Below are 27,865 nucleotides of genomic sequence, written 5' to 3'. Positions count from 1 at the left end.
TCCCAGTGTTTCTTGGTCTTTCAAAGGCCATCATTGTAGGACTCAGCAGACTGTGTCAAAAATTTCTTGTTCCACCTCTTGAATGGCATCATTTGTGTTGTCAATTCTCCAACCCTACAATGGTTTTCTGAGTTCTGAGAAAAGAAAAGGTCACTTGGGGGAGATCGGGAGATTAGGGTGGATGTGGCAAAATTTCAAAAACACAACGTTTTGATTCCTCAACCACACCTCAAGATGAGTGAGCAGGTGCATTGTCGGCAAGTGGACAAATGCCTTTGATGATCCTACCGTGCCATTTATTTTTTAGAGCATCACACAGTTTGTTCAATAGTGTACAGTAGTAGGCACCAGTGATGGCCTGACCTTTTTCCAGACCCTGACACTGTTAAGATGACACCATGACAGTCCCAAAAAACAGACAGCAAGACCTTCCCTGTAGACTTTGGCACCTTATACTTCTTGGGGAGAGGTGAATCGCTGTGTTTTCACTCCCTCCTCATCTCTTTGGTCTCTGCATCATATTGATAGATTCAAGATTCATCCATTGTAACCAGGCAACCAAAAATATCCTCTTCATCTTGCTCCAAAAGATTCAACATCTCCCTTGACAAGTCACGTCGTGTTTGCTTCTGAAAAGGAGTCAGTAGTCATGGAACCCCAGGTGCTGACACCTTTGACATGTTCAGTTCTTCATGAATAATTTTGTAAACGCTATTATAGCTAAGATAAGCCTCGTTCATGATCATTTGGATGGTTGCTCTTCTGTCTAATAGGATTAAATCCTCCATATTACCCCACTGTGGTAGCATCGTCCATAAGTGATAGTCTTCCACTTCTTTGACCATCTGTGGGCAGTGGGCTATGTGGGCAGTTTGAAAATTTCTTTCCCACTTCACAATTCGATCATATGGCAGGCTATCATTTCCATATGCAGCCATCATTTCATCGTGTATATGCCAGGCACTGTGACCTTTCAAATAAAAGAACTTAATCACATTGTGTGCTTCTGCCTTCTCCATACTGCAAGCTAGTTCAATCTGTGCCTTTCTTCAACTAAACAAATCAACCTTAATAACTGTAATTCACAATATTATATACTTAAGTATCTATTAATATGCAGGATAAATTTTATCCAGACATCTTGGTAATTTCTTAGTTATAATTACTTAAAAACGATTCACCCACGGGTATAAATTTTGCATTCTTTTAATGTACTAGCGAGACTTTAAGGTGAGGACTATTGATGGCAGGAAGGGTTGTCTGTGGCTCTTCATGTTTCATTTTGCTCATATATATATTAATTTTATGTTGGTACTTATCAAACATTTTGTAGGAGCCTTTGTAGTTTTTGACATATACCTTAATGAAATCATTAGTTACCCCTGATATATATATATATATATATTGCTTACCAAAGAGTTATCAATTTCTTCAACACTCAAGTATTTTTTGCTTTTGAAAAAATTTTTTGATTTGACGACATATAATAATATTATGTCACTGAGATATGAAGCCTGAAATGCAAAAAAAGATCAAAATCATTATTCTTTCTTACTTTCAGGAAAGATGGGGATATTATTTGTTGCTCTCCATTAAATTACTTTGGAGGAAGGTATAGAAAACATATCAGAAAGATGCAATAAGAAATGCATAAGAAATGAATGCTAATTTAAAGGTAACTCATCATATAAATTTTTTTACTCACCAGCCCCATTAGTGCCAATCCGGTTCCGATGTTTATCATTGTTGGGAGAAATGAAAATCTTTGACCCATGGCATTAACTTCAACTGTAAATTTAACTCCATACACCTTTAGCAAGGTTCTCCGGTCAAGTTCATGCTGATATGCATACCTGACACAATGATGACATTAATGATTCAAATCAATGGAAATAGTGGCACATTTAGTCTTCCATTATGTTTGTGCATTTATTAATTTGAAAAATTCAACCCTTTGTATATTAATTGAGACAGATCAGAATTTGTTTAAATATGGAGATGTTTCACAAGAATACTTGTATTTTATTAATATATGTTAAAATAATACTATTCGGTTCATTCAGTGTGCATTAAATGGTATATATTTATAATCTTATCAAATTTACAAATCCTTGGGGGTTTAACATCATATATCACTTTTGAGCTTTCGGCAGACATAAACTAATTAGAGTAAAAATATTTATTTCATCATGAATAGGTGGTAAAAAAATTAAAATTAAAAATTACCTAAAATTCCAGCCTTCAAAGTCATTTAGGTTTGCTTTATCAAGCCTTCGAATGGTATATTTTGGAATGCAATATTCATCGAAATCATAATTAAGGTTGCAGTCCCAGTTGATTTTAAATGTCATTATGGCACCCTATGAGATAAAAAAAATTCATTATTAGCAATAAGATGCAGTCAGAGAAACATTCCGTAGAATTCTGCCCTCAATGCTTTTATATCGATTATGCTAACTCTAATTTGAGATTTCTACTGCTTTGTGATGATTATGAATTGCACATCTTGTGAGGATGTGTGAAGGACTTGGATTTTGTGATCTCACATTGTGACGCTTACGAGGGCGGTTCAATAAGTACCCGTGTTTGATAACAAAGGGCATTTCTGAGGGAAGTTTATGTTATCATTATGTGCTGTCATCTATCAAACGATGGTGAAACAAATTTCAGACTGATTGAAAGGTTAGTTTGGATTTGGCAGCCATTCGAGTAAGACGTGTTTCGTGATTTTCGCTAGGATGGAAAAAGAGCAGTATCGATCAGTAATTCGCTTTTTGTTTTTGGATGGGAAGAAATGCGAGGAGATAAAAGAAAAGTTGGATGCTGTTTATGGGGACACTTCGCCATCTATGACCACAGTTAGATGTTGGTTCAAAGAATTTAAACGTGGGCAAACATCTGTTTTTGATGACGAGCGACCAGGACGCCCGGCAGCTGTGGTTACCGAGGAAATAATTCAAAAAGTCCACGCCATGATTCTCGCTGATTGACGAACGAAAGTACACAAAGAAGCAGAGGCCGTGGGTGTGTCGACCGGAACGGCAATTAATATTTTACATGATAAGTTGGCGATGAAAAAATAGTCGGCCCGATGGGTGCCGCGATTGCTCACGGTGGACAACAACCTGATCTACATCTACATAATACCCCGCAAGCCGCCGCAAGGGCGTGTGGCGGGGGCTGATCCGGAGTTGTCGCCGCCAAACTGCATGAACTACGTCATGAATTGCTGCCACACCCCCTGTATTCACCTGATCTGGCTCTCTGCGACTTTTTCTTATTCCCTAACATGAAGAAATGGCCTGCGGGAAAAAAAGTTAGCTCAAATGAGGGAGTTATCGCCAAGATAGAGGCGTATTTTGGAGAGTTCAACAAATCCTATTTTTTGGAGGGGTTAAAAAAATGGCCTTAACCTTGGGAGAAGTGTATCTTTCTAAAAGGGGACTATGTTGAAAAATGAAAAAAATGTTTTAGAAAAAAATGGTTTCTTCATTTCTAGCCCGGGTACTTATTGAACTGCCCTCGTATGAAGCAGAAATATTGAAGTTAGTGCCTTATTTGAGGGCATATTACTTTATTATTATCTACTGGTTAAAGTATATATTAATAAATAATTATCTTGTCTCTCCTAACAAGACGCAAACCAAATCCTACTCTACAACTAGCCCTCTCTTCATCTCCTAGTTTTTGCCCTCCTATTTTAATGATAAACTTAGCTTTTCTCCTTCTGGAAAACATCAAAACCTTTCTTTTATTTACATTTATTCTCATCCCATATCTATCACATTGAATTTCCAATTCACTCTGCAATGATCAAGTTTGAGATGGAAGTATAGAATTTATTACCATTTTGAATTAAATGGCAGTATTTATTGCTCGTGAGGTTTTTCATGCAGATGCTGTTTTAATTTACCTTGCTGGATACATCAGAAAAGCTTTCACCAGCTTTATCAAGCAAATATTTCAGCGTAAATATGGGGCATAGTGGATCAGTTATTTCATCATATCGACATGTCTTTAAATAGCTTGCATTTGAATGTGAGAGAATGTTATTCCTGGAATAAAGAAAAGAAAAGAGATATATATATATATATATATATATATATATATATATATATATATATATATATATATATATATATATATATATATATATATATATATATATATATATATATATATATATATATATATATATATATATATATATATATATATATATATATGCATTGATGGATGTTACAATCTGTAAAATATTCTGTACAAATGGATGTCCTTCATTTAGTGAACAAAATAAATGATTTTATTTTCCATTATAATGCCAATACCTTCGATATTCTGGTCCAAATTCACGGAAATAAATGCTATTTCTGATGAAAACAGTGAAATTTTCAGCTCCTTTGATCACTGGCTCATTGTTTTTCCTGTTGAAACAAGAAGGGAGGAATCTAGTAGTGGTTCAAATGCAGACATATATTTAGTAGGCGTTAACTCTATAGCAATGCAATTGTGATCATACTATCCTTTATCATAGCATGCACCACTTAATAGTCCCAGACGCTCAATAATGTTCTATATATTACCAGTGGGACAATGGTCTTGCTAAGTTAGGATTAATTTCCGATGAATTAATGAAGAAATTGCTATAAAGCAGTTGATCCATCATTTAAAACAATACATACTTGAGCATGGCAAGAATTTTAATTATTGGGGTGATAAAAAATATAATATTATTGTCATGACTGTGGTTATAAATAGTGAGAGGTTAATTCCTATTTTTTTTAGACTTTATAAATACAGAATGGCTTTGCAAGTAGAAATATTTGTTAATCAGCTGTCTTAAAACAATTTTTTACTGCACTGGTCAATTACAAGAATTTTTTGATCATATCATGTCTCTAAGGTAGCGAACATGTACTGAAATATTTCTATGTAATCGACACTGGTGTGGAAAATGAACTAGTCTTGAAATTTACCAAAGTTCACTATGTGTGGCGAAAACTTCAGTAATTTTCACTTTAGTTATAACCATGAAAAAGTTATTTGCTGTAAAGAAAGCTTTCAAAATTTTGATGAATACTTCCCTGTATACTAAAATTATGATTGATACCAAATTTTACCATAATCCACTAATTGTACCTAGGTAATTGGAGTGTTAACATCAATCTCCTTAGTTGGACTATGGTGATTGTTAGTGAGTTCACTTTGCCAATGTAGATATTTTGAAAATTAATCAATTTTGTAACATTCAACACTTTTTGTGGAATGCATACTTCTATGCTAAACTCATAGTGCAATTTTATCCTGACATTTTGGGTATTAAGGTGCCTAACAAACAGTTTTCAAATCAGTTACTCTAGATCAGAGGTAGCCAATCACTTGGTATCACAGATAACCCTTGAAACACTATTTGAATAATGTGAAATGCTCAAATGAATTTCTGAATTGGATAATAGAATTTTGAATTGAAATATATTTTTAAAATTTGATTGTCACTTTTTTTTGGGTGTGTTCAAGAGCAATCAAGGCCAGTCTAGACCCATTGAATTCCAATGGTTTCACAAACTCTGTAAACTGAAGAGTGTTTTTATTTATATATATATATATATATACACACACACACACACACTGCATATATGTACACTGCATATTCATGTGTGAGTGTTAATAGATAACTAAGCATGGATATACAATGTATGTCCATTACCTATTCTCTTATGGATTGGATACTTGGTGTATGTTGAGGGGTGTCTATTGGACAACCATTGGATATTTTCTGCTGTGTGGGAATGGAGGGATGAAAGTGCAATCACAATAGTGCAACGAACATAAAAAACAAGACCAGAAGTTACCAAAAGAATAATCATCCACTGAATACCAAGGTAAAAATCCCAAGAATCTATCACGTTTTGATATAAGTGTAGTTAGCCATATTTTGCTGATAATGGTTGATGATTAATTGATCTCATTCCAATACTCTCTAAGGACTCTCTTGATTTTGCTGCGGTGAATTGGTTCACTGATAAAAGATTTGGTCTTGCATTTTGATCATGAATTGTACATCTCGTGAGGATTTGTGAAGGACTTGGATTTTGTGATGTCGCGTTGTGACTCTTAATGAAGAAAGTAATTAATTTTTTTTCATTTTAACTTCTGGTGCTCACAAATCCAGAGATAATTCTAATCCTTTTTCGATTCATGATGGATTAAATTGATTAATGTTGTAATAATAATAATAATAATAATCTTTATTTGCCCAGAAGACACTGACACAGTGTAATAGATACATCATATAAGTGTATAGGAGCATAATGCAAAAAATAATTATGAATTCAACCTGCTTTCGAGAAGGAAAGATTGACACATTGAGTGAAGTGATACTTACAAGGGTAGAACATTGTATTCAACTGGACACCATCCTTCGACCTCACATACTTTGATGCCTGGTTCATTACTGCTTTCAACACACTGTCCAGTGTTCGCTCCATGACCTGTATTTATAAAAGCTCCAGGCTCACAAGGTGGTAGATGATCACCACAGTGTGCTTCTTTTATGTGTGGATCCTTTTGGGGAGAAACATTAAAAATGTAAGTCATTAAACACACACATTATGGAAATGTTGAAGTTGAACAGGGCATGTTTTTAGTTTCCAACTTAATTCTTATTCCACAAGACCATGACATAGAATTGGGTTTTGAAATAATTCAGTTTTACCTATTTAATTCATCTCTTACTAACTGATTGGGCTGTTTATTATGTAATGCTCAATTGAACAGAATATTCCTTAATTTGATTTTCATTTAAATTTAGGTCATTTTGTTTTTTTTGCAATGATAAATTTATGAGAAAAACATAATTTGCACTTTTCCATAGATTTATTTGATAAATCTATGGATATGGATTTGATAAGTCCAGGGGGTAGAGCATTGGACTGCTGATCTGAGGGGCCCGGGTTCGATTCCTGGGCAAGGCACTCTGGGCACCTGCACCTACACCCAAGCGAAAGTGATTTGTTGGGTACCAGGCCTTCCTGGGAAACCATAACCGGCACAGGGAAAGGAACCGGCCCCCCTACCCTGATGTGTGAATTTCACACGCCGTATAGGGCTTAGTACTGGGTGAACTCTGCCATCACCTACCAAACCGACCTTCGGGTTGATTACTGTGTTTCTGGTTTTTTTTATAAGGAAAATGTGAATTAATGGTTGATGTTAATATGAAACTATTGCAATTTGTATCATTACTTTTGAATAATGTATATTGTTATATAATGTGTATGGTTCTCTAGGATTTGTATGGTATCTCTGGAGAAACACAGACTGGGTAATGTTTTGATCAGTTTAAGTGAGTCCAGTTGATGAGGATTATACAAGTGCATTGTACATTATTTGATTAATACATGTAAATTGAATAATGAAGAAACATCCTTTTCTTCTAAAACAGTGTGCCAAGGGAAAGGGCTTCATCAGGTAGCATCTAATCTCCCTTGCATGCTGAGCTATTCCGAAGACTTATTGAGATAGAAATTGAATGAATGTGTGAGTACTGCATTACAATTCTTATAGTTTTAATATCAGATAATATCATTTTAAAGGAATACTATTTATTACTGATGATAAGAGGCTTAAAACCAAGTTGATGTATTTGGACATGAAAACCAAAGGACATATTACCTTGTTATAAAATCTCAACTTGTAATTATTATTTTGAGGTAGTCTACACAATTCAAGGTAGGTTTTGTATGACATGGATTGGACAGTGATACCTTTCTTAGTCTCTTTGAATGAACTGAAACATAACATCCAACATTTCAATTATCAATTCAATTATTCTTCTCTTATGCACGCTTCCTTCCACCCTTCATTCAATCCAACAGTCATATCCTTTTCATTGCCCTTCCTTGCCTGCGTTATGTGGAGTCATCGTAGTCTTAGAAAATTCAGTTTCAATCAAAATACTCTTCTCCACTTCCCTATCTCAAAAACCTCTGGTATACCCCTGTCATCTTGTTTCAGTTACCATTTTATCACCCTGTAAAAAACCACATTTTAAGTCAATGCTTTCATTGATCTTTTCCTAACTTCCTTATTCACAGTCCCTGTTGTCAACTCCCTCCAACTTATGACCGCTCTTCCCCAAAGCAGTTTTTATTCTAATTCTCCTATAATTATTATTATTATCCGTAAAACTTTGACCATCTTGATCCACAAATGCCAAATTAAGTAGACCTACACCTTCTAGATTATGAGCTCCTATTTTACAAATAAATTAACCATTCCCTTTTCTGAATACCTCATAACGTTTGTTTTGCTTACATTGATTCTTATCCCATATCTACAGGTATTATCGCACTGATATTTAAATGCAATCAACAAGAAGTGTAACTTTATGGGTGACTGGATTACTAAAAGGTTTGTCATTTGCAAACCTAATTGATTATGCCAATTCAACACTTACCCGACATTTCTATATCCCATTCTTCCTGTGTCTCTTACTTTTTTCTCCACATATCTAAGTTCTGAAATTTGAAAAGCTTGAGTGATAATGGATACACCACTATTACCTAGGTTACCTCTCTTCAAAAACTGCCCATGTCAAGTCTTAAATCCCCCATTGAAACCTTAGCTGTCTGAAACATATACATGTTGAAATTTCATTAAAATAATATACTTTTCGAAAAGATGATTTTGCTCTTCAGGCCATGGAAGTGGCTCAGGAAATGATGATGATTTGACAAAATGTATTTTACCTCTGAAAAACATTTATATCCTTAGGGTATTCAAAATATAATACGCCAGGGAATCTGATTGGCATTTCCAATTTACATATTTTTATACGTGTGGCGGCTAACTTCTAAAAGTAAGAATTTTGTAGAGATGCCAATTTTATTGGTTGGAGATAAACTGATTTCATTCCATGAACCAAAAAAATTGTGTGTGGCATTACTGTATAGATTTATGATTCATGCATTAAAATTTTAATTGGCGAGTGAAAGTTGAAAAAAAATGCTGCTTACCTCATCACATTTTGTTAATGTTTGATTTGGTGTTATCAAAATGTTTGTCATAAAAAAGAAACTTTCCCCTGACAGCGGGACAATGTTTTGATTTGCTTGATCCCAAAGTCGATTGTATAGGTGGGTGTAAGACTCTTTTATCTGAAAGGCAAATGGTGAACAAATTATAAGAGTTGGACAATTTTAAATTTATGAAATGAATAATATTAGGCATGATATTTTAGCAGATTGCATACTAGTGAAATAAGTTGAATACTGAATCACATAGTTTTGTAAACATTTTCTTAAAGAGACAGGTTTTCATTTCCGTTTCCATCTGAAATATTGGCTAAGGAACAGGGGCGTATTTACCATTACACCTACTACGCCATGGCATAGGGCGGCAGCTCCCAGGGGGCGGCACAAGTCCCGGAATTTCATCAGTTTTTTCAATTTTTTTTTATGCTAACATATCGATTCAAAATCCCACACGTTTTCTTTTTTAGTAAAAAGGTTCCACCATAGGCCGCCAGGAGCGATGTTTACATTAGTCATTGTCTTGCGAATGATCACGCTATTCCTTTTTTTGCAAGTTCCCGTTGTTAGGTGCGAGGACTTTGTGGACACATTGAATTTGGTTCGCATAATTGAACATTGATACATTCTTTTTATTAACGTGAAAATGTAGAAAATTAATTCCTTAAGGGGGCGGCAGATATTGACTATGACGTAGGGTGGCAAACGGGGTTAATACGCCCCTGCTAAGGAAAAATGTATGCATTATTGAAATAGAAAGAAAGACTCGTACTCGTACGAAAAATGTATGCTTTACAAGATACGAGATTTCTCAGCATTTTATTGTTTCATAATCAGATTATGAAAACATGGGAAAAGTAACTGTTGACAGGATACACCAGGCTTGAACCATGATAAAATGAGTTACCAATGATTTGAGAAGAACAATAAAATGGCCATAATAATGCTTTTGAATAGTCCATTCCCTATTGAAATAGGGCAAATTTGCTGTATATAATATTCTTCAACGACCTTCACGTCAACCAATCATGTGAGACAAGGTCGGTTGTCATGAGTCTCAATGATAACCAACCTTGTGAAATAGGTAAAATTACCAAATTTGCATTTGCATTCATCGGTAAAAAAACATCAAGTCAGAGGAAAAAAATGTGGAAAATATAAGAAGGAATATAATTGAAGGTGTTTTTTGGGAAGGTAATTTGAGAATTATTTCTCCTGCGGTGCCCTTACTTCCATTTTTCATAGAATATAAAATTGTTTGAAAACACATGTTACTTAAAGTGGTTCAAACCTTCTTCACTTTTCATTTGGCATTATCATTGTATGCCAGCTGGGAAGTTTCCATATCGCTCATAGGAAGAGAAATAATCAGGGAGTTTCATTTCTTTACAGTTGGGTTCGAAATCTTGATATGTTTTCTTGTTCTGTGTTTATGTTCTCACATCAATATGTATCTGACCAGATCGAGCTCCTTCCGGAAGACCTAAGCAGTTATTGTGCATTTGAAATGCTTCAAAATGAGCCAGGAAGCCATCAAAAAAGCCAGATTAATTGCCCATCATATGATAATCTAGTAATAAAAACTTCATTGCAATTTTCCACAGTTAACTATGGAAAATTGCAACGAAGTTTTTATTATGTCTCGATTCCACAACATCACGCCTGACTCTTCACTTTTCATATGATAATCCATCACAATATAAGTAACTGATCAATCTCAGAAGCTCTTGCCAGTGATTTCACCTATATTTATGCTAGTACTGGAGTTAAATTTCGATAAAATCTGAGGAAATGAACGAAAGAATGAAATTCTTGCATCAGGAATCTTTACACCTATAGACCTGAGTTGTTTTCAGACCCAGTAAAATACCTTGGATCACAAAATCATCAGATCTAAGGTGGAGAAAACACATTAAGAACGCCTGATGTGCCACGTTAAGGTATCTGGGGATCTCCAAACGAATACTGGCCTGAATTAATCTTTTGGAAATTTTAAGGAAAGGATTTATGTTGTGTTGGCTCGACCTTCAATGTATGTGTCGAGTATTTGGGACTAGTTGTATAATGACTTAATTTCAGAATTAAAGAGGATATTAACCCGTTTTGTGAAGAACTGTAATGAACAAACTGTGAGAGTGGCATAGAAATGGTAAGGAATTGGTTGTGAGACATTAGAAGCTCAAAAGATTACAGCTGGAATTACAGCTGATGATGACGTTCAACGTCGAAACCTGGGTCGTGTGTTTTTAAATAAAGTGTGTGGAATTACAAAGTCAATTATTTCATTACATTTCAATATGTTATGCAAATTCCACAAAGTTACGCCTGAGACAACAAATTTTATTACAGCTGGAACTTAAACTTTAGGAAAAGTGAAAATCATTTGAGTTTAATTCTGCTATGGAAGGAATGACCTTAGGAATGACATTGCTTTGGTAAGTGAGAGCTCAGAAATATGTTAAGGAAAATAAACCATGGAAGGAATCGATGCCACAGAATATTTTTTCCCTCACACATGCCTGGACAAGAACAGTAGCAAACACATGAGTCAAAATTTTTCTGTTATGGCTCATGGCCCAACGTTGCCTGCCACATGCCCTTCTGAGAGTTCAGAAGGGCATGTGGCAGGCAACATTCATTCAGTTCATTTTTCAGTTTGAAGTAAACATTTTCATCAATGTCACTGTTTGAGAGTACTGGCAATACACCTATGCAAGTTTTTTTGTGTGATTCGAGAAAAAATATGCGGGTTTTACTTGGAAACAAATAAATTCAGGAAATAATTGTAGATGAAAGCGGATTGCTTTGTTTTCTTAAATCATTTTTTCAGTTTATTTTCTAGCAAAGAAAATGTGGCTCTAAAGCCTGTAACAATTTAAATCGCTAAGCATGCTTTACAAGGTTCATCAATTATCAAAATTTTATGTCAGTTTCATCAATCTTAGGTAGTACGAGGTATATAGGTACGAGGTTATTACATATATAGGTAATCCTATGATCCTAGCAGTAGTTCATCCATCGGATGTAGTAGTCCAGGGATAGAGCTTTAGACTACTGACTGGGTTTAATTCTTGGGCATGCCTCTGGCCAGTCCCAGCTCCACCAGAGCTTTGTGATTTTTCCGGCACCAGAACTTCCTGAGAAACCTTAGGGGCACAGGGAAAGGATCTGACCCCTCTACCCTGCATGAATTTCACTTGCTGTTGGGTTTACTACTGGGAGAACTCTACCATCATCTATCAAACCAACCTTTGAGTTGATAACTATGTATATGGTTTAGTGGTGTGGCCATTTTTGAAGTCATGACACCATTGTCTAACCTTTCCTTTGCTCAATCCTGTATGTCAGTAAACTAGACTTAGCACCAGATGACTTTTAGCAGGTGATGATCCTTATGAACACAAAAATCAAAGCATGGCAAGCACTTCATAAAAGATTGGAACAACTATTTTCACAGACATTGTTATCTGCATTCATCAACAGGCAAATGACCACTGAATCAAAGCAATTACCTCAGTGTTTTTGAAAACAATCAATAAATACATGCAACTATGTAACTGACCCGCCAATATTTAAATATAAGAAAATGGATCTTACTTTTTGAATAACCTCATTGATCTGATTAGAAAAAGTCATCTGCAGAATGATCAGAAGTTGTTACATTTGGTCTTTTGCCATTCTTTAGCCAGTACTCACAAATGCTAGTAACATCCGGTTTATGAAACAGAATCATTTTATCCAGACATAATATCTTATTTCCGAGCCACTGAGCATTTGAGTACTCTACCTTGAGAAATATAGTGGATAAAAGATTACCACCTCGTGGTCAAGGGAGGAGAATAGGTTGGCAGTGTAGGATTGGGTGACATGGTCTCCTTCACACTATGAAGAGGAAGGGGACTGCTTAAGGAAGGACTAGTAGAATGATGCTTTGTGACTATCTCCGAGGATGACTGCATAATGACTGAGCCTTCTAGCTGTAATCATGAGGGTTTAATATGAAACTCTTGACCATCACCATATTGTGGCTCTACATGGCATTGGCATCGTTTTATACCACGCCCAAACTCTTGACCAAGAAAAAGCCAGGGGACATGGCAGTCATTGAACGGATGATGAGAAAAAATATGAGAGAAATTGGGAGAGGGAACTGTGAGTGAATTTGAAGAGAGCATAGAAGCAGAAGTACTCCCCACAAAGGGTAGATGTAACATTTTTAAATCAAGTAGAATTTTCGATAACTTTGAAATGAAGCCATTTTGGGTATGGAGGCTGGAAATGTGCTTGGATCGAAATACAGGTACCTGTATTGTTCAATTTTTCGACCGATTACATGCACACTGATAAAATAAGTTCCGGGGGAATTTGAAGGATCTTAATGAATGACGTAAATACTGATTTGGAAGTCTAAAGGGAATTGGAGGGAATCACTCTACGAAAAGAGCCCGCAGGTACGGAGATCTCGCGACAAAACGCGATTAATATCGTGAGATTTCATTGTGAACAGTGACATTTTAAAATTTATTTATATACCCAGCAAGCCACCGCTAGGTTGTGTGGCAGGGGGTAAACACACACTAGACCAATTTTGACCCGATCATTTTACCCCTACTGCGGTCGGACAGGTTATTCTGATCCCTCATCATACGTGGAAAAAATGACATCTTAAATCTATCTATTCTACACCTAATCTCTCTAATTTTACTAGCATGATGACTCGTATCGTAGTACGATGGGGGGTAATAATACATTTTCGACATAACTGCAAAAGAGAGGCCCTTCCAATTTATGCAAGAGATTCAATCTGTAATTTAACCTTCGCTCCGCGATTATTCCCAGCCTAGCTGCTCTATATTTTGGATACGCTACTAAGAATATCATAACTGCGTTTCACAAATCTAGCTCCTCTACGCTGAACGCGATCCAATTTAGCAATTAATCCAACTTCGTAAGGATCCCATATACTCTTAGTATATTCTAAATGAGGCTTAACAACGACAGAAAATATTTCTCTTTGACCTTTTCATCACATTTCCCTATTACTATTCTAATAAATCCTAATTTTTTTGCTAGCTTGTCCACATATTCCTCGTATGTATTTCACCCAGGAGAGGTCGTGAATGAGGGTAACGTCTAAGTATTTAATCGAGTCTAGACATTCCATTTCGGTGCTCTCGTTGCAGTAGGCGTTCGGGAGGGAATATCTCTTTTTCTAAAAATTCATCACTACACACTTTTTAAGTTTGATTCTAATTGCCAAGTGCCGCAACAGTGCTGTATAGCATATAGGGCTTCTGATAAAGCTACTGTGTCCTCAAGATCACGGATATCACGGTAAACCACAGTATCGTTGGCAAATAAACGTATCTTGCTAGTGACTACAGAGTCAATGTCATTAACATAAAGTAGGAATAAAAGAGGTCCGATGGCACTTCCCCGGGGACCACGTGAAGATACTTCTACTGCATTCGAGCTATCTCCATCTATTGCTACTCTTTGAACTCGACCATTCAAAGAGTGCAACCCCGGATATTTTTATCTTTGCCATATGCTTCTAGCTTTGCGAGTAGTTTACTATGAGGTATTTAGTCGAGGGCTTTCTTAAAATCTAGAAAAATCGCGTCCACTGGAACATTAAATAAGAATAATACGAACAAAATAAAAATATATGAACAAATAAGAATATAATGAACTGTCCCGAAATAAGAATATGATGAACAAAAAGCGCAAATTTTGTCTCGCAGGATCTACCTTTTCGGAAAACATGCTGTTTTTTCCTCAATAACTACCGACTATCGAGGTCTCACGATGGAATTAGCAACTATATGTGCCATTACCTTGCATGAAATGGACGTGAGGGAAATAGATCTGTGATTGCTCGGTTCCTCCTTGTCTCCGTTTTCAAATATTGGTGTTACGTTAGCTGTTTTCCAATCTCTAGGAACTTTGTTATCTACCAGCGACTTCTTAAATATTATTTCTACACACGATACGGCGCAATTTCCGAAGTTACATCCTTAAATATGTATACGAGCGGGTATTTAATCGGGCCCGAAGGATTTATTTAGGCTTACTATTTTTCAGCAAACGTTCTATTCCATTATATGACATTTCAATTTTATACTTCGGTTGACCGGCACGATTTGGTAAGTTATCGGGGGTATTCTGTGAAATATTAGTGAAGACCCTCCGAATTTGGGGGATCGGGATTGGTGCGGGGTTAAAGTACAGGCTTCCCACCGAGATGGCCCGGGTTCATATCCAGGCGGTGTTGAATATTTTTCAGAGCGAAAGATGGCGAATTTTCTCCAAATCTTTTGCATTTCCTGATTAACGTTCTCTCCCGTGGGTCCGAAATACTTGTTACCGCATATTCCAAATGAGGACTAACTAAAGGTAAGTAACACCTCCCTCTTACCTTCTCTTTATACATGGTTTGTACAAAAGGTATCGGGAAATATTTGGAAAAATAGATGTATTTCATATATTGCTAAAATGCCTCCAAATTCTTTAAAGTACATCCCTTGAGCGTTGACAAACTTTTGCCAATGACTTTTCCACGACTTGAAGGCTCCCTGTCAGGCGGATTCCGGAAGGTCCTTAAGGGTACGCGTGGAAGCTTCTTTTACGCCACATAGGGTCCCAAGGGGATCGAGATGGTGCGGGGGCTAACGTACTGGCTTCCCGCCCTGAGGGCACGGGTTCAAATCCCGGCGGTGTTGAATATTATTCAGAAGTATCTCGATCCCTACTTGAGGTGCTTTGTGGTGGGAACTTTGAGTGAGTACGCCGTCCGTCGGATGGGACGTTAAGCTGCGGACCCCTTGGCGCCTTTCGTAAAGAGCATGCTAATGCCGACGCCGGGTTTTTCTCCACCCTTCATCCTTTCCTGTCCATCCCTAATGGCGCAAATGACTTTAGCCGTCGGTCGTCTCCCCTAAATACTACTACTACGCTTTGAAAGAAGGTATTTAGCCTTTTCTAAACTTGTTGGTTACTCTTTCGCCTTTATCTTTTTTGAGTGAATTACCAGTTGACTTATTTGCCTGGAGCGTATGACCAAATCGCTTTTGGATTCTCTTTCAAATGTTCCGCTAACGGTTTCCTTTTGAATTATCTTAACGCTTTCCGAAATCCACTCTTGGCCTTTTCTCTGGATATCCATCTCATTATTTTTTTCGCTACAAAATTCATCCGTAATATTTTTAATCTTGGCGTGATACAACCTTTGAAGTCGTAATACCTTTATAACATCCGTGTTATCTCTAATACATTTCCTGGGAATGAACTTGTTCACTGATGAGCGCATGATCTCAAAGAAGTGATTCCACGTATCCTCAGTGTTTCGGTGATTACAATGTTTTTTTGAAACTTGCAAATTGATTCCGTAGCCCGCACTTTGGGCCATTATAGTCCCCTTCATAAAACAAGTAAATTTTCCTTTTAGCCTTCTTATTTCGGACCCCATGCAGCGAAAACTTAGAATTTACTAACTATTATAATTAAAATCAAAGCATATGCTAAACGTGAGTCAAACGATCAATCCGTGTAATCTACCCAATTGCAAGGTATCCAAAGCAAAGATTTATTTCCAAGTACAATGGGAACTTCTTTTTCTTCCGTCCTATCTTCTTAACTTCTGTCTGTCTTCGTGCTATCTAAAAAAAAACTACTCTCCCCCTTCCTCTACCCCACTTCCCCTACAGTCTCCCTTTTATCACGACCTTATCAACAAAAACAGAACTTCCTGGAAAATCGTAGGCGTTACAGGTAACGGAACTACTGCCGCTTCCCGATGTGTGAATTTCACACCCGATGTACCTAGCCAACCAGCTTTTGGTTAAGTAGAGTGGTGGTTACATAAAATGTTATTGCATTACTTTTAATACTCCGTACACACCTTTCTTCTCTGAAATATGCGTAGAAAAATTACTGGCGGTGATACTTCATCTAGAATCTGACAAGCACCCTCCTGTTCTACTTCTGTTAAGTTGGATAATTGACAGCAAGCTAAAGGCAACTTTGAAAAAAAATATAGTATAGGCCATTCTACAATGTCGCGTATGATCGCGAATTTTAAGGGCTATGTCCCAAAATTTGAAAATGTATAATTACCCCCATTGTACTACGGTTAGAGAGATCATGTCAATAAAATTAGAGAGATTAAGGGTAGAACAGATAGATTTAAGGTGTCATTTTTTCCACGAATGACAAGGGATCAGAATAGCACTGCCCGACCGCGGTAGGGTCATATTCGGGTCAAAATTAGACTGGAGTGTATTCGCACCCTGTCACACAACCTAGCGGTGGGTTGAAGGGTACTAAAATATCTAAATTATTCCCCCAAAGTTCCTAATATGATCATTTTTGATTACTTACTGCTCATAGTTCATCCTTGGAAATCCTTTTAATTCTTCCATTCTATGAAGGCTACGAATATAATGTCCACTAAGTTATAATGCCTTAGAATGTGTCTATGTGGGTTGTCATTTACCCTATTCTCCCTAAGAATTTCTCCTCACACCCAGCCCTCAGTACTTCTCCATCTGTTATTTAGGTCATGGCATTATTTAGGTTATGTCATTTATTTCACGAACGAAAAGGGATCAGAATAACTTTGTCCGACCGCGGCAGGGTGATGGGTTCAGGTCCACATTAGTCTGGTGTGTATTCACCCCCTAAAAATACATTAAAAAAAAGACACGAGACTTCGTTCCGACGGCTATAGATATTGATATTTTAGTACGCTGCAAGTCACTGCTAGGGTGTGTGACAGGGGGTGAATATAAACCAGATTTATTTACCAGCTCCTGTATATCTGAAAGTCCAGCTTTTCAGTGATACCAGCGTTTCCGGCCTTCTTTCCAACAGTTTTCAGAGGCTTTACGAATCGCCAATTCCTGAGCAAAAATTTCCCAATCCATGTTCTTTCTGGATCAAGTTTCTTGAACGGCAAATGGACCCCTACCTTGCTGTCCGATGAAATGTACCACACATCGATACACATCCCTCGACTCTGAATCTAGACTGCAAGCGATGCGCTGAATCCAAATTTTTATTTCGGTCTTTTCTTAAATTTTTAAAACAGTGCCACTGAAGCGTTACCCAATAGGAATTTCCCAATTTAGACGGCTCACCATGCGCATTTGCCAGCTACGTCCGCGACAATTGATTCTTTCCTCTCAAGTGGTAGATAATAAAGGTTTTGGAAGATTTGATATAACGCCTTATATGCCTGGCGTATGTAAAAGCCTTCAGCACTTACCGAATGTGCTCCAAATGATCTGCTGTTTCGCTTTATCAATTTACACGAAAACTAAGGCAAAATAATCAGGATGTCTTTTTGTCTCCGTTCGCTAGTTATTTTTATTCGTCTGATTCCGATACCGCTTCTGTGTAACGAGGTTATACGTCGTCTTTGGGTATATTATTCTGGTAGGTGAAGTGTTAAATGATCTGAAGAACTTCCACTGGTCATCTCAACCTGCCTCAGTCTTAGTGATCATCAATCTTTATATCAGGACCTTGTATAAAATCACCTGCTGAGGTAGAGTACCGTTATCATTTCTCAAAAAACCACGATTCATCCTGATCGATATCATTTTCCACATGTGTGATGCCTTGCTTTGGATAATCTGCATGCTTCTTCTATATCATCCAAATACGAGGAACAAAGTCATGGTTTTAAAAAAATATTTCTATTTCTATATTGAGTATATATAGGTTGTTAACTTCATCCTCATTCAAGTTAAGATGATCGTAGTGATGCAAATATTCCGCGATATAAGTCGTGTCCGTCTATACTTATAATCCGAGCGAGAAAAAATGTGCAACACAGAAATATGACGAAGGGCTTCATCGTCTTCTTCTCCAGGCTAACATATTAATGACGTTCTTTTTACTCGTGGGTCTTTATTCAAGCACAAAAGTTGCGACTAATATTTCAACACAATGCAATGTTTTTTTTCATTTGCGGTGCACCATCGATCTATGTTTGGCTTTGCCCTGGATTTATTATAATTCTCTTAAAATATGTATCGATTATCCCAGGAATCGTATTGTAGGCCATGTTTTACTAATAATGCTGGTTGAAATATTTCCTAATGCGATGTAGGCTGGTTTATATGCTCCTCCTCTATTAACAGTGCTACGCAAGGACTAACATGGAGATTCTCAGATGGCTGTGTCAGTCTTTTCCATTTCAAGGTTAAGAAGAAAGTTTGCTCCGGTTTTAGCTATATTTACATTTGACTATATGCTTTATTCCAAGTAAGTTTCACATTAGAAATTTTGTAGCGTCCCCGCGCAAGCGTATTGATGTAATCTTTCAAATGCTCGTTTATCACCTTAGCAAACCAAGGCCACGTTATCCATATATATATATATAGTGTATAGCTGAAGCACTCTTTTCAAGTGCCTCTTTTGGTAATCGATAGAATTATCAAAATGCTCGCTCATAACCATTGAAAGGCGGACACTTTCTGATTACTGCCCCCAGCACCTCTTTGACTTTCTTCCCTGCTGTAGGTAGGTATGACTACAGCTTACTTCTTAAGCCAAAAAATTGAATAATTATTTCACCCTCGCAACCATGTTTTCTTTTACCCATGACATATCTGTGAATGTAAGGAAGCAAGGGTGTGACGGAGGATAGTTCGTATTAGGGTACTATGGAAGTTAAGTTTCAGTTTTAGTATCAAAAATTAGTCCATCAGTATTCATATGTTTGAGGTATGATTGCGAGCCGGATTTTACAAGAAGATGATTGTGGAAAAATCATAAGTTACAACTTTGCTTAGATCTAAAACAGCCTAACTTATTTTAGTAGGCGTATCCATATTTAGCGTTAAATTACGTCTGTTAATGGCTACCAGCTTCTACGTTAAAATTTTCCAATCAAGTAGACTGGGACTGATGTAATTATTGGAACATATATATTGAATTTCAAAGAGATCAAATTATTGAAACTGAAAGCTGGTTATTCACTGATATAGCCGACTGTGAAATTTTCCCACATTCTATTTCCGTTTACAGAAATGAGAGAGAGAATAGAATCGGTGGAAGTGTCTCCATTGAAGTTAAAAATTATTGCGTTAGCAAGGCTGAGGTAATTCCGAATAACGCTTTGCGAAGTGCTTGACATAATGATAAATCATGAATCCAAGAGAGTCAATATATGCTCATTTTATGATAAATCATGAATCGAGTCAATGTATGCTCATTTTACAGGCCGCCGGCCGTCAAAGTTAATTCAATACTTGGACTAGACCAGCAAATCAAAAGTGTCTCATTCCAAAACAACGATGGAGACATTATAATCGGTCAATATTTCAATGTCTCATCCATTGGCTGGAACACGTATAGTTTTTAAACAGGGGCCAAGACAAAGATACCGGCGAATTGCTATTACATTCCTCTACGTTTAACTCTATACATGAAATTGTCACTTCACCAACTATGGGTGATAATATTCTTCATTTGTTAGTGACGAAAGTACCCGAAAATATCTTAAATATAAATGGAAACTATTAAAGGAATTAGTGTCCACAGAGTGGTAAATGCTAAGTTTTCGCTGCATAGGGTCCGAAATAAGGAGCTCAAAAGAAAAATAACCTTGTTTAAAGACGGATATTGCTTAAATTGCTTAAAATTCGCGTCGCATAGCTCATCTGTAAATTTTAAGACATATAGTAAACATCGAAATAATGAGAAAATGTGGAATCAACTCCTTGACATCATTCGCTCATTAGTCAATTGGTTCATTCCAAGTAAATTTATAAAAGATAACACGAAACCTAGATGGCACAATGCGGAATTAAGAAAACCGTCAACACTTAAAAGGCTCTGTCACGCCAAGATGAAAAATATACGAAAACTCTGCTATTGATTGAAATCTACACCTCAGAATAATTTAGCGATCGAAAGGCCGCCCCGAGTCCGATCTTTTGATGGGGGAGAGGTACCGTTCCGGGAACCGGAGGATTGGGAGGTTCTCTCGCGCGGTAACGGGGGAAAGTTAACGCTGCGACGAGGGATGGGAGATGCGAAGGCAAACCTCATCCCCGTCTCCAACAGGTATCAGGTGCTATTGGAGGAAAGCCCAGCTGTGTCTACAGCCCCTACCTCCGCCCCTGTGAGAGCACCACCCAGAAGGAACCGTCCAAGTGGGAATGGGGGGATTCTAGTAGTACGAGGGCGGTTCAATAAGTGTACCCGTGTTTGACGACAAAGGGCGTTCCTGAGGGAAGTTTATATTATCATTGTGTGCTGCCATCTATCAAACGACGGTGAAAGAAATTTTAGACTGATTTAAAGGTTGGTTTGGATTTGGCAGCCATTCGAGTAAGACGTGTTTCGTGATTTTCGCTAAGATGGAAAAAGAGCAGTATCGTTCGGTAATTCGCTTTTTGTTTCTGGATGGGAAGAAATTGGAGGAGATAAAAGCAAAGTTGGATGCTGTTTATGGGGACACTTTGCCATCTATGACCACAGTTAGATATTGGTTCAACAAATTTAAACGTGGGCGAACATCTGTTTTTGATGAGGAGCGACCAGGACGCCTGGCAGACGTGGTTACCAAGGAAATCATTCAAAACGTCCACGCCATGATTCTCGCTGATCGACGAACAAAAGTGCGCCAAGTAGCAGAGGCCGTGGGTGTGTCGACCGGAACGGCAATTAATATTTTACATGATAAGTTTGCGATGAAAAAATTGTTGGCCCGATGTGTGCCGCGATTGCTCACGGTGGACAACAAGCTGATCTGGCTGTCAACGGAGTTGTCGCCGCCAAACTGCATGAACTACGTTATGAATTGCTGCCGCACCCCCCGTATTCACCTGATCTAGCTACCTGCGACTTTTTCTTATTCCCTAACATGAAGAAATGGCTCGCGGGGAAAAAAGTTAGCTCAAACAAGGAAGTTATCGCCGAGACAGAGGCGTATTTTGGAGACTTCGACAAATCCTATTTTTTGGAGGGGTTAAAAAAATGGCCGGAACGTTGGGATAAGTATATCTTTCTAAAAGGGGACTATGTTGAAAAATGAAAAGATTATTTTTGAAAGAATGGTTTCTTCGTTTCTAACACGGGTACTTATTCAACCGCCCTCGTAGATGGGCAGCAGTAGCGCCAGACGTGTTATGGTCCCACTGCGGGAGAGGGCAGACCATGAGGGTGTGAACCAGTGCCTAACGGCCCGGTGGATTCCTAGTGGCGGCGTTCCCCAGGTGACGAAGGCGGTTGGAGAGGCTGCTGCGGACACGAAGTGTTCCAAAGAACCGTGGATCTGAAGAGATTCCGGATTCCTTCAGAGAGTTGAACTCGAAGGTGAAGCGGGTGGGAGGCGTCGAGGGGGTTGACGTGACGCTCTCGATCTGTGACCTTGTCCCGAGAATTGATCGTGGACCTCTGGTTTGGAACCGAGTGGAAGGCATCAATCAGAGGTTGCGTGGTTTCTGCAGTGATATCGGGGCGTCCTTTGTCGGCCTTCAGCCGGCGATCCAGCCGTGTAGGAACCACCTGAACCATTATGGTGTTCACTACACGCTTAGGGTCGCCAGTTGTGTGGCGGGAAAGATTTTCGAGCACTGCAGGGCTTTTTTTTTTAGATTAAAGTGTAGGTCAAATAGTGGGTCTCTTAAAGTATTTTTCCCCAAATTATTTAGCTTTAAATGAAGTGCGGGTCAGAGGAAGCAATAGTTCATTTTACACGAATCAGATAGCATTTGACGGAGATTTTTATAAGTGATTCAATATAAATAGGAGAGCGATCCTCGTAAAAAAAATTCAAAAATCCATAATGTCAAGGAAACATTATCTGTATTGGTAGTTTATTACCGAAGTTTAAAAAACAAAGTCGCAGAATATGATCACCTTATTCAGAGCAGAATTTCGAAAAGCGTTAAGCGAATTCAAAAGGCAAAGATTAGCGGAACATTCGAAAGAGAATCCGAAAGCATTTTGGTCGCACGTAAGAGAGGTTAAAGGAAATAAGTCAAAGGTTGATTAAATCAAAAATGATAAAGGCGAAAGATTAACCAGCAGTTTGGAAAAGGCTAACTTATTAAATTATTTCTTTAAAAGCGTCTTCACCAATATCTCACCGAATGTCTTTGATAGCTTACCGAATCTTGCCGGCCAACCGATGCCCAAAATTGAAATCCCATGTTATGGAATAGAACGTTTGCTGAAAAATATTAATCCTAATAAATCCTGCGGGCCCGATGAAATACCCGCTCGTATATTTAAGGATCTAGCGTTGGAAATTGCACCATATGTAGAAATCATATTTAGGAAGTCGTTGGTAGATCACAAAGTTCCCAGAGATTGGAAAACAGCTTACGTAACTCCAATATTTAAAAACGGAGATAAGGAGGAACCGAGCAATTACAGACCTATTTCCCTCTCATTCATTTCGTGCAAAGCCATGGAACATATAGTTGATAGTTCGATCGTGAGATACCTCGATAATCAGGAGTTATTGATGAAAAATCAGCACGGTTTCCGAAAGAGTAGATCCTGCGAGACACAACTTGCGATTTTTGTTCATGATATTCTTATTTCGGGACATAGTTCATTATATTCTTATTTGTTCATATATTTTTATTTTGTTCGTATTATTCTTATTTAATGTTCCGTTGGACGCGATTTTTCTAGATTTTAAGAAAGCCTTCGACAAAGTACCTCATAGTAAACTACTCGCAAAGCTAGAAACATATGGCACAGATAATATATCCGGGGTTGGATGAAAGACTTTTTGAATGGTCGAGTACAAAGCGCAGTCATAGATGGAGTTAGCTCAAATGCAGTTGAAGTTACTTCAGGTGTTCCCCAGGGAAGTGTTATCGGACCTCTTTTATTCCTACTTTACGTTAATGACATTGATTCCGTAGTCACTATCAAGATGCGTTTATTTGCCGACGATACTGTGGTTTACCCTGATATCCGTAATCCTGAGGACACAGCAGCTTTATCAGAAGCCCTAAATGCTATAAAGCACTGGTGCGGCCCTTGGCCATTAGAATTAAACTTAAAAAGTGTGTAGTGATGAATTTTTGGAAAAAGAGAAATTCCATCCCGAACGCCTACTGCATTTCGAACACCGAAATGGAATGTGTAGATTCCATTAAATGCCTAGGCGTTACCCTCACTCAAGATCTCTCCGGGGTGAAACACATACGGGGAATATGTGGACAAGCTAGAAAAAAAATTAGGATTCATTCGAAGGGTATGGGCAAAAATGACGGGAAAGTTAAAGAGAAATGCAATCTTTCGCTAGTTTGGCCTCATTTTGAATAAGCTGCCAGTAAACGGGATCTTCATGAAGTTTGATTGGTTGCAGAATTGGATCGCGTGCAGCGTAGAGGAGCTAGATATGTAAAACGTCGTTATGATAAACTTAGTAGCGTATCCAAAATATTAGAGTAGCTAGGGTGGTAATCACTCACCAAGCAAAGGTTAAATTACAGATTAAATCTCTTGCATAAATTGGAAGGAGGTCTTTTACAGCAATGACGTCGACAATGTATTATTGCCCCCATCGTATTACGGTTGGCGACATCATGTCAATAAATTAAGAGAGAGAGATGCCAATTTAACCACGAACGATAAGGGATCATAATAACCTGTCCGACCGCGGTAACGGTAAAATGATCGAGTCAAAATTAGTGAGTTTTGTATTCATCCCCAACCACACACCCTAGCGGTGGCTTGCATAAAATATCCATCTAAAAAATTAAGCTGCTAGTCTGTATGGATGCGTCATGAAGTTGGATTGATTACCCAATAAGATCGTATTTAGCGTATATCAGCTAGATATGTAAAACGTCGTGATAAGCTTAGTAGCTTATCAGGATTGATATAAGAATTAGGTTGGGAGTTACTCACCGAGCGAAGGCTAAATGACATTTAAAATCCCTTGCATAAATTGGATCTCTCTTTTGCGATGATAATGTGAAAAATATATTGTTTTCCCCATTAACCATCAGGGGTTAGAATAACACTATCCGACCGCGCTATGCGGGGAACTGTTTTTATCTGAGGCATTATTAGTAGCCTAGTGTGTTGTCTTCATATCATCTAGCTTTAATTATTGTCCTTCTTTTTGCTTACAGATTTTCTCCTATGTGTTGAGAATTGTAGCTCACTTAGATAACATGATACATGTACCTGTAGTAATTCAAATTAATCTGGATATTCCATGTTTGAATTATTTGACAGCAATATATTTCATTAAAAATTAAGAAAAGTTTATTTTTTTATATTTCATACCCGATGGGTAAAAAACCCTCCCACGCCTTAGCGGTGGCTGGCAGGGTGCCATGTAAAATAGAAAAAAACTTGTTCTAGACATAATGGGACCAGATTGGCTGTTAGATACTACGCTAGTCGGGAGAAGTATATTTTTATGTATGTGTATTAGTATGTGACCATTATTTCATCTTATATTAGTTTACTGAACTTTTTGTTGTATTTCATTGAATTATTTTACATGTATATTGTAATTAGCAATTAAGTCAGCCATATTTTTTTACATGACATGCCTATTTGTTGAATGCCCCCTTGCCATACACCCTAGTGGTGGCTCATGCAAGTGGAGCAGAGGCGTGAGACGTTGAGTTGAACGGAAGAGAAAAGAATTGAAGCATTCTAAATATGGGCATGGAGATGAATGGAAGAAATAGAATGGGCAGATAGGGTGAAGATGAATAGTTTTTACAGTGTGAGGGAAAATTTTTCAATAAGGCCACTGCAGCTAATTATAAGAAAGAAAATAAATGATTTGGCTGAGAAGACACGAAAGATATGGACCGTGAAGTTTGAAACATTAGACTGTGAAGGAAGGATGTGGTGAAAAGGTTAAAGAGAGATGTTGTCTGTCGTTGGGCAGGCCTCATTTAGAATATGTTGCAAGTATATGGGATCTTGACGAAGTTGGATTAATTGCCAAATTGGATCGCGTGCAGCGTAGAGGAGCTAGATTTGTAAAACGTCGTAATGATAAACTTAGTAGCGTATACAAAATATTAGAGTGGCTAGGCTGGGAATCAATCGCGGAGCGAAGGTTAATTTACAGATTGAAGCTCTTGCATAAATTGGAAGGGCGTCTCTTTAGCAGTGATGTTAAAAATGTATTATTACCCCCCCATCGCACTACGATAGGAGAGATCATGCTGGTAAAATTAAGGAGAGATTAGGTGTAGAACAAATAGATTTGAGATGTCATTTTTTCCACGAACGATAGTGGATCATAATAACATTTTCCGACCGCGGTAGGTTCATGTTCGGGTTACATTATTCTAGTGTGTATTCACCCCCTGCCACACACCCTGGCGGTGGTTTGCAGGGTTAATATAAATAAATAAAAATCAGGGTCTCGCCGTAAGGTAAAGTTTTTATGCCGATGGCATTACACAGTAAATGTATTTTGTAAAGAAAGTGATTTATGGAAGGATTCATTTACTTATTTAAGGAACTGATCATGGTCGGAACGAAGAGACGGAAGTTTGAATGTGTTAGATTTAATTTCTAAGTCTCATGTTTGTCACGCTCTCACTTAGTTTCATTTTGCCATTTAAAAAAATCATGAAATCGATTTTTGACCCAATAACTTCCCACACTTGATTGTAAGTCTGTAATGAAGTCGAGCCTCTCCCTTCACAGACATCGACTTTTTAATTTTAAAATACAATGAAATCTATCGCTATTAATGCCGCCCAATAGTTGCAGTTGGTACGAGCAAGGAAAAATGACAGAACTTTTCATTCGCCACACGCTGAATACCAGTTTTCAGGGTGATTAGAAACAGGACTTAGTGCTCGTTCAGAATATTATGATAAATAAGGAATGAACTACTCACCTGGAAGTCTTCTTTGGAGATATTCGTTAACACAGCCCCCTTTACCTTGATCGACACCGCGCTATCTGCTGTCTTGAATTCTTGGTAACCCATTTTGTATATCAAGACGTAACTGAAAGAGATAAGTCGAGAACATGAGAATCTTCACCGCCAGTAATGCCGACGCTCGTGGAAATATCGGTTAATATTTCACCAAAGCTATATAAATTGTATGGTTGGTGTTGACCTTGGCCATGAAATTCGTAAACAAACGCTCCTAAGGTTTACCCCGCAAGAATACGAGAGAAGATTAATCACAGCCGACGTAAGTTCCGCCTCATTCTAACGTGCACAATTTGAAAATATCCCGCGAAATTTACCACTTGAAATCACCAAACGTCTGTACAATTGAGACTACATCTTCTGGCTGGATGTCAATTAAAAGAACTGAAATTGATAATGGACACAAACCAACTAAAATAACCTATCCATGCGAAAAGCAAATTGTTACACCTTCGACAATATAACCAAACATTCATCGCCTCCTACAACAATAATGCTACTGATATGTCTACTGATGCAATAGCTTCAAATTAAATCGCTCAATTGTCAGAAACTAGTTCTCACATTTAGTTATTAACGACCAAATCCTCCAACTGAGGTCGGTAGTCTGAAAAGAATTTGTCTTGACCTAGGTCATTGAAATAAAAATATTATTCACGGCTATAGTTCTAAGATATCTTCGTGGCTCTTCCTTCGTGCGTCCTCGGAAAAGATCGGGGGACTCCGATATTACTAGGTTTGGGCGCGCCGCTATGAATGATCCATGGAATTCAACGTTGCCATTTATACCCTATTTCGGATACACGTGGTGGCTGAACTGCCATTTGATTGTTCTTTGTAGCATTTCAAGGAAATCTATCGAGAAAGCTACCCGGTCACTCATCTGAAGAGCTCCCCACGATCGACAGGACTTTGCCAAGGCAGCTGAACA

The 27,865-nt window shown here is 37.8% G+C and overlaps 1 protein-coding gene across 1 annotated transcript; it reads right to left on the bottom strand.

The window, feature by feature from the left end:
• Positions 1-229: 229 nt before the first annotated feature.
• LOC139699066 (P2X purinoceptor 4a-like) lies at positions 230-26,985 on the bottom strand. Its single transcript, XM_071598066.1, has 6 exons — positions 26,893-26,985; positions 9,018-9,158; positions 6,436-6,564; positions 2,227-2,360; positions 1,706-1,853; positions 230-382 (listed from the first exon to the last, which is right to left on the bottom strand). Exons 1-6 carry the CDS (start codon positions 26,983-26,985, stop codon positions 230-232), a joined length of 798 nt encoding a protein of 265 aa, XP_071454167.1.
• Positions 26,986-27,865: the final 880 nt, after the last annotated feature.

The sequence above is a fragment of the Hetaerina americana genome, unplaced genomic scaffold (genome assembly GCF_022747635.1).
Source record: "Hetaerina americana unplaced genomic scaffold, ioHetAmer1.1.p SCAF_9, whole genome shotgun sequence".
NCBI lineage: Eukaryota > Metazoa > Arthropoda > Insecta > Odonata > Calopterygidae > Hetaerina > Hetaerina americana.
The sequence above is the reverse complement of the archived record's forward strand: the minus strand, read 5'-3'. Positions and strand labels throughout refer to the sequence as shown.

Excerpts from the sequence above, each read along its gene's own strand:
- LOC139699066 (XM_071598066.1), bottom strand. The coding sequence starts at position 26,985 with ATGGGTTACCAAGAATTCAAGACAGCAGATAGCGCGGTGTCGATCAAG. Across the intron at positions 9,159-26,892 it reads TCTCCAAAGAAGACTTCCAG|ATAAAAGAGTCTTACACCCA; the intron begins GTGAGTAGTTCA and ends TTTGCCTTTCAG. Across the intron at positions 383-1,705 it reads GATTGGCACTAATGGGGCTG|TGTCAGGGTCTGGAAAAAGG; the intron begins GTGAGTAAAAAA and ends TCATCTTAACAG.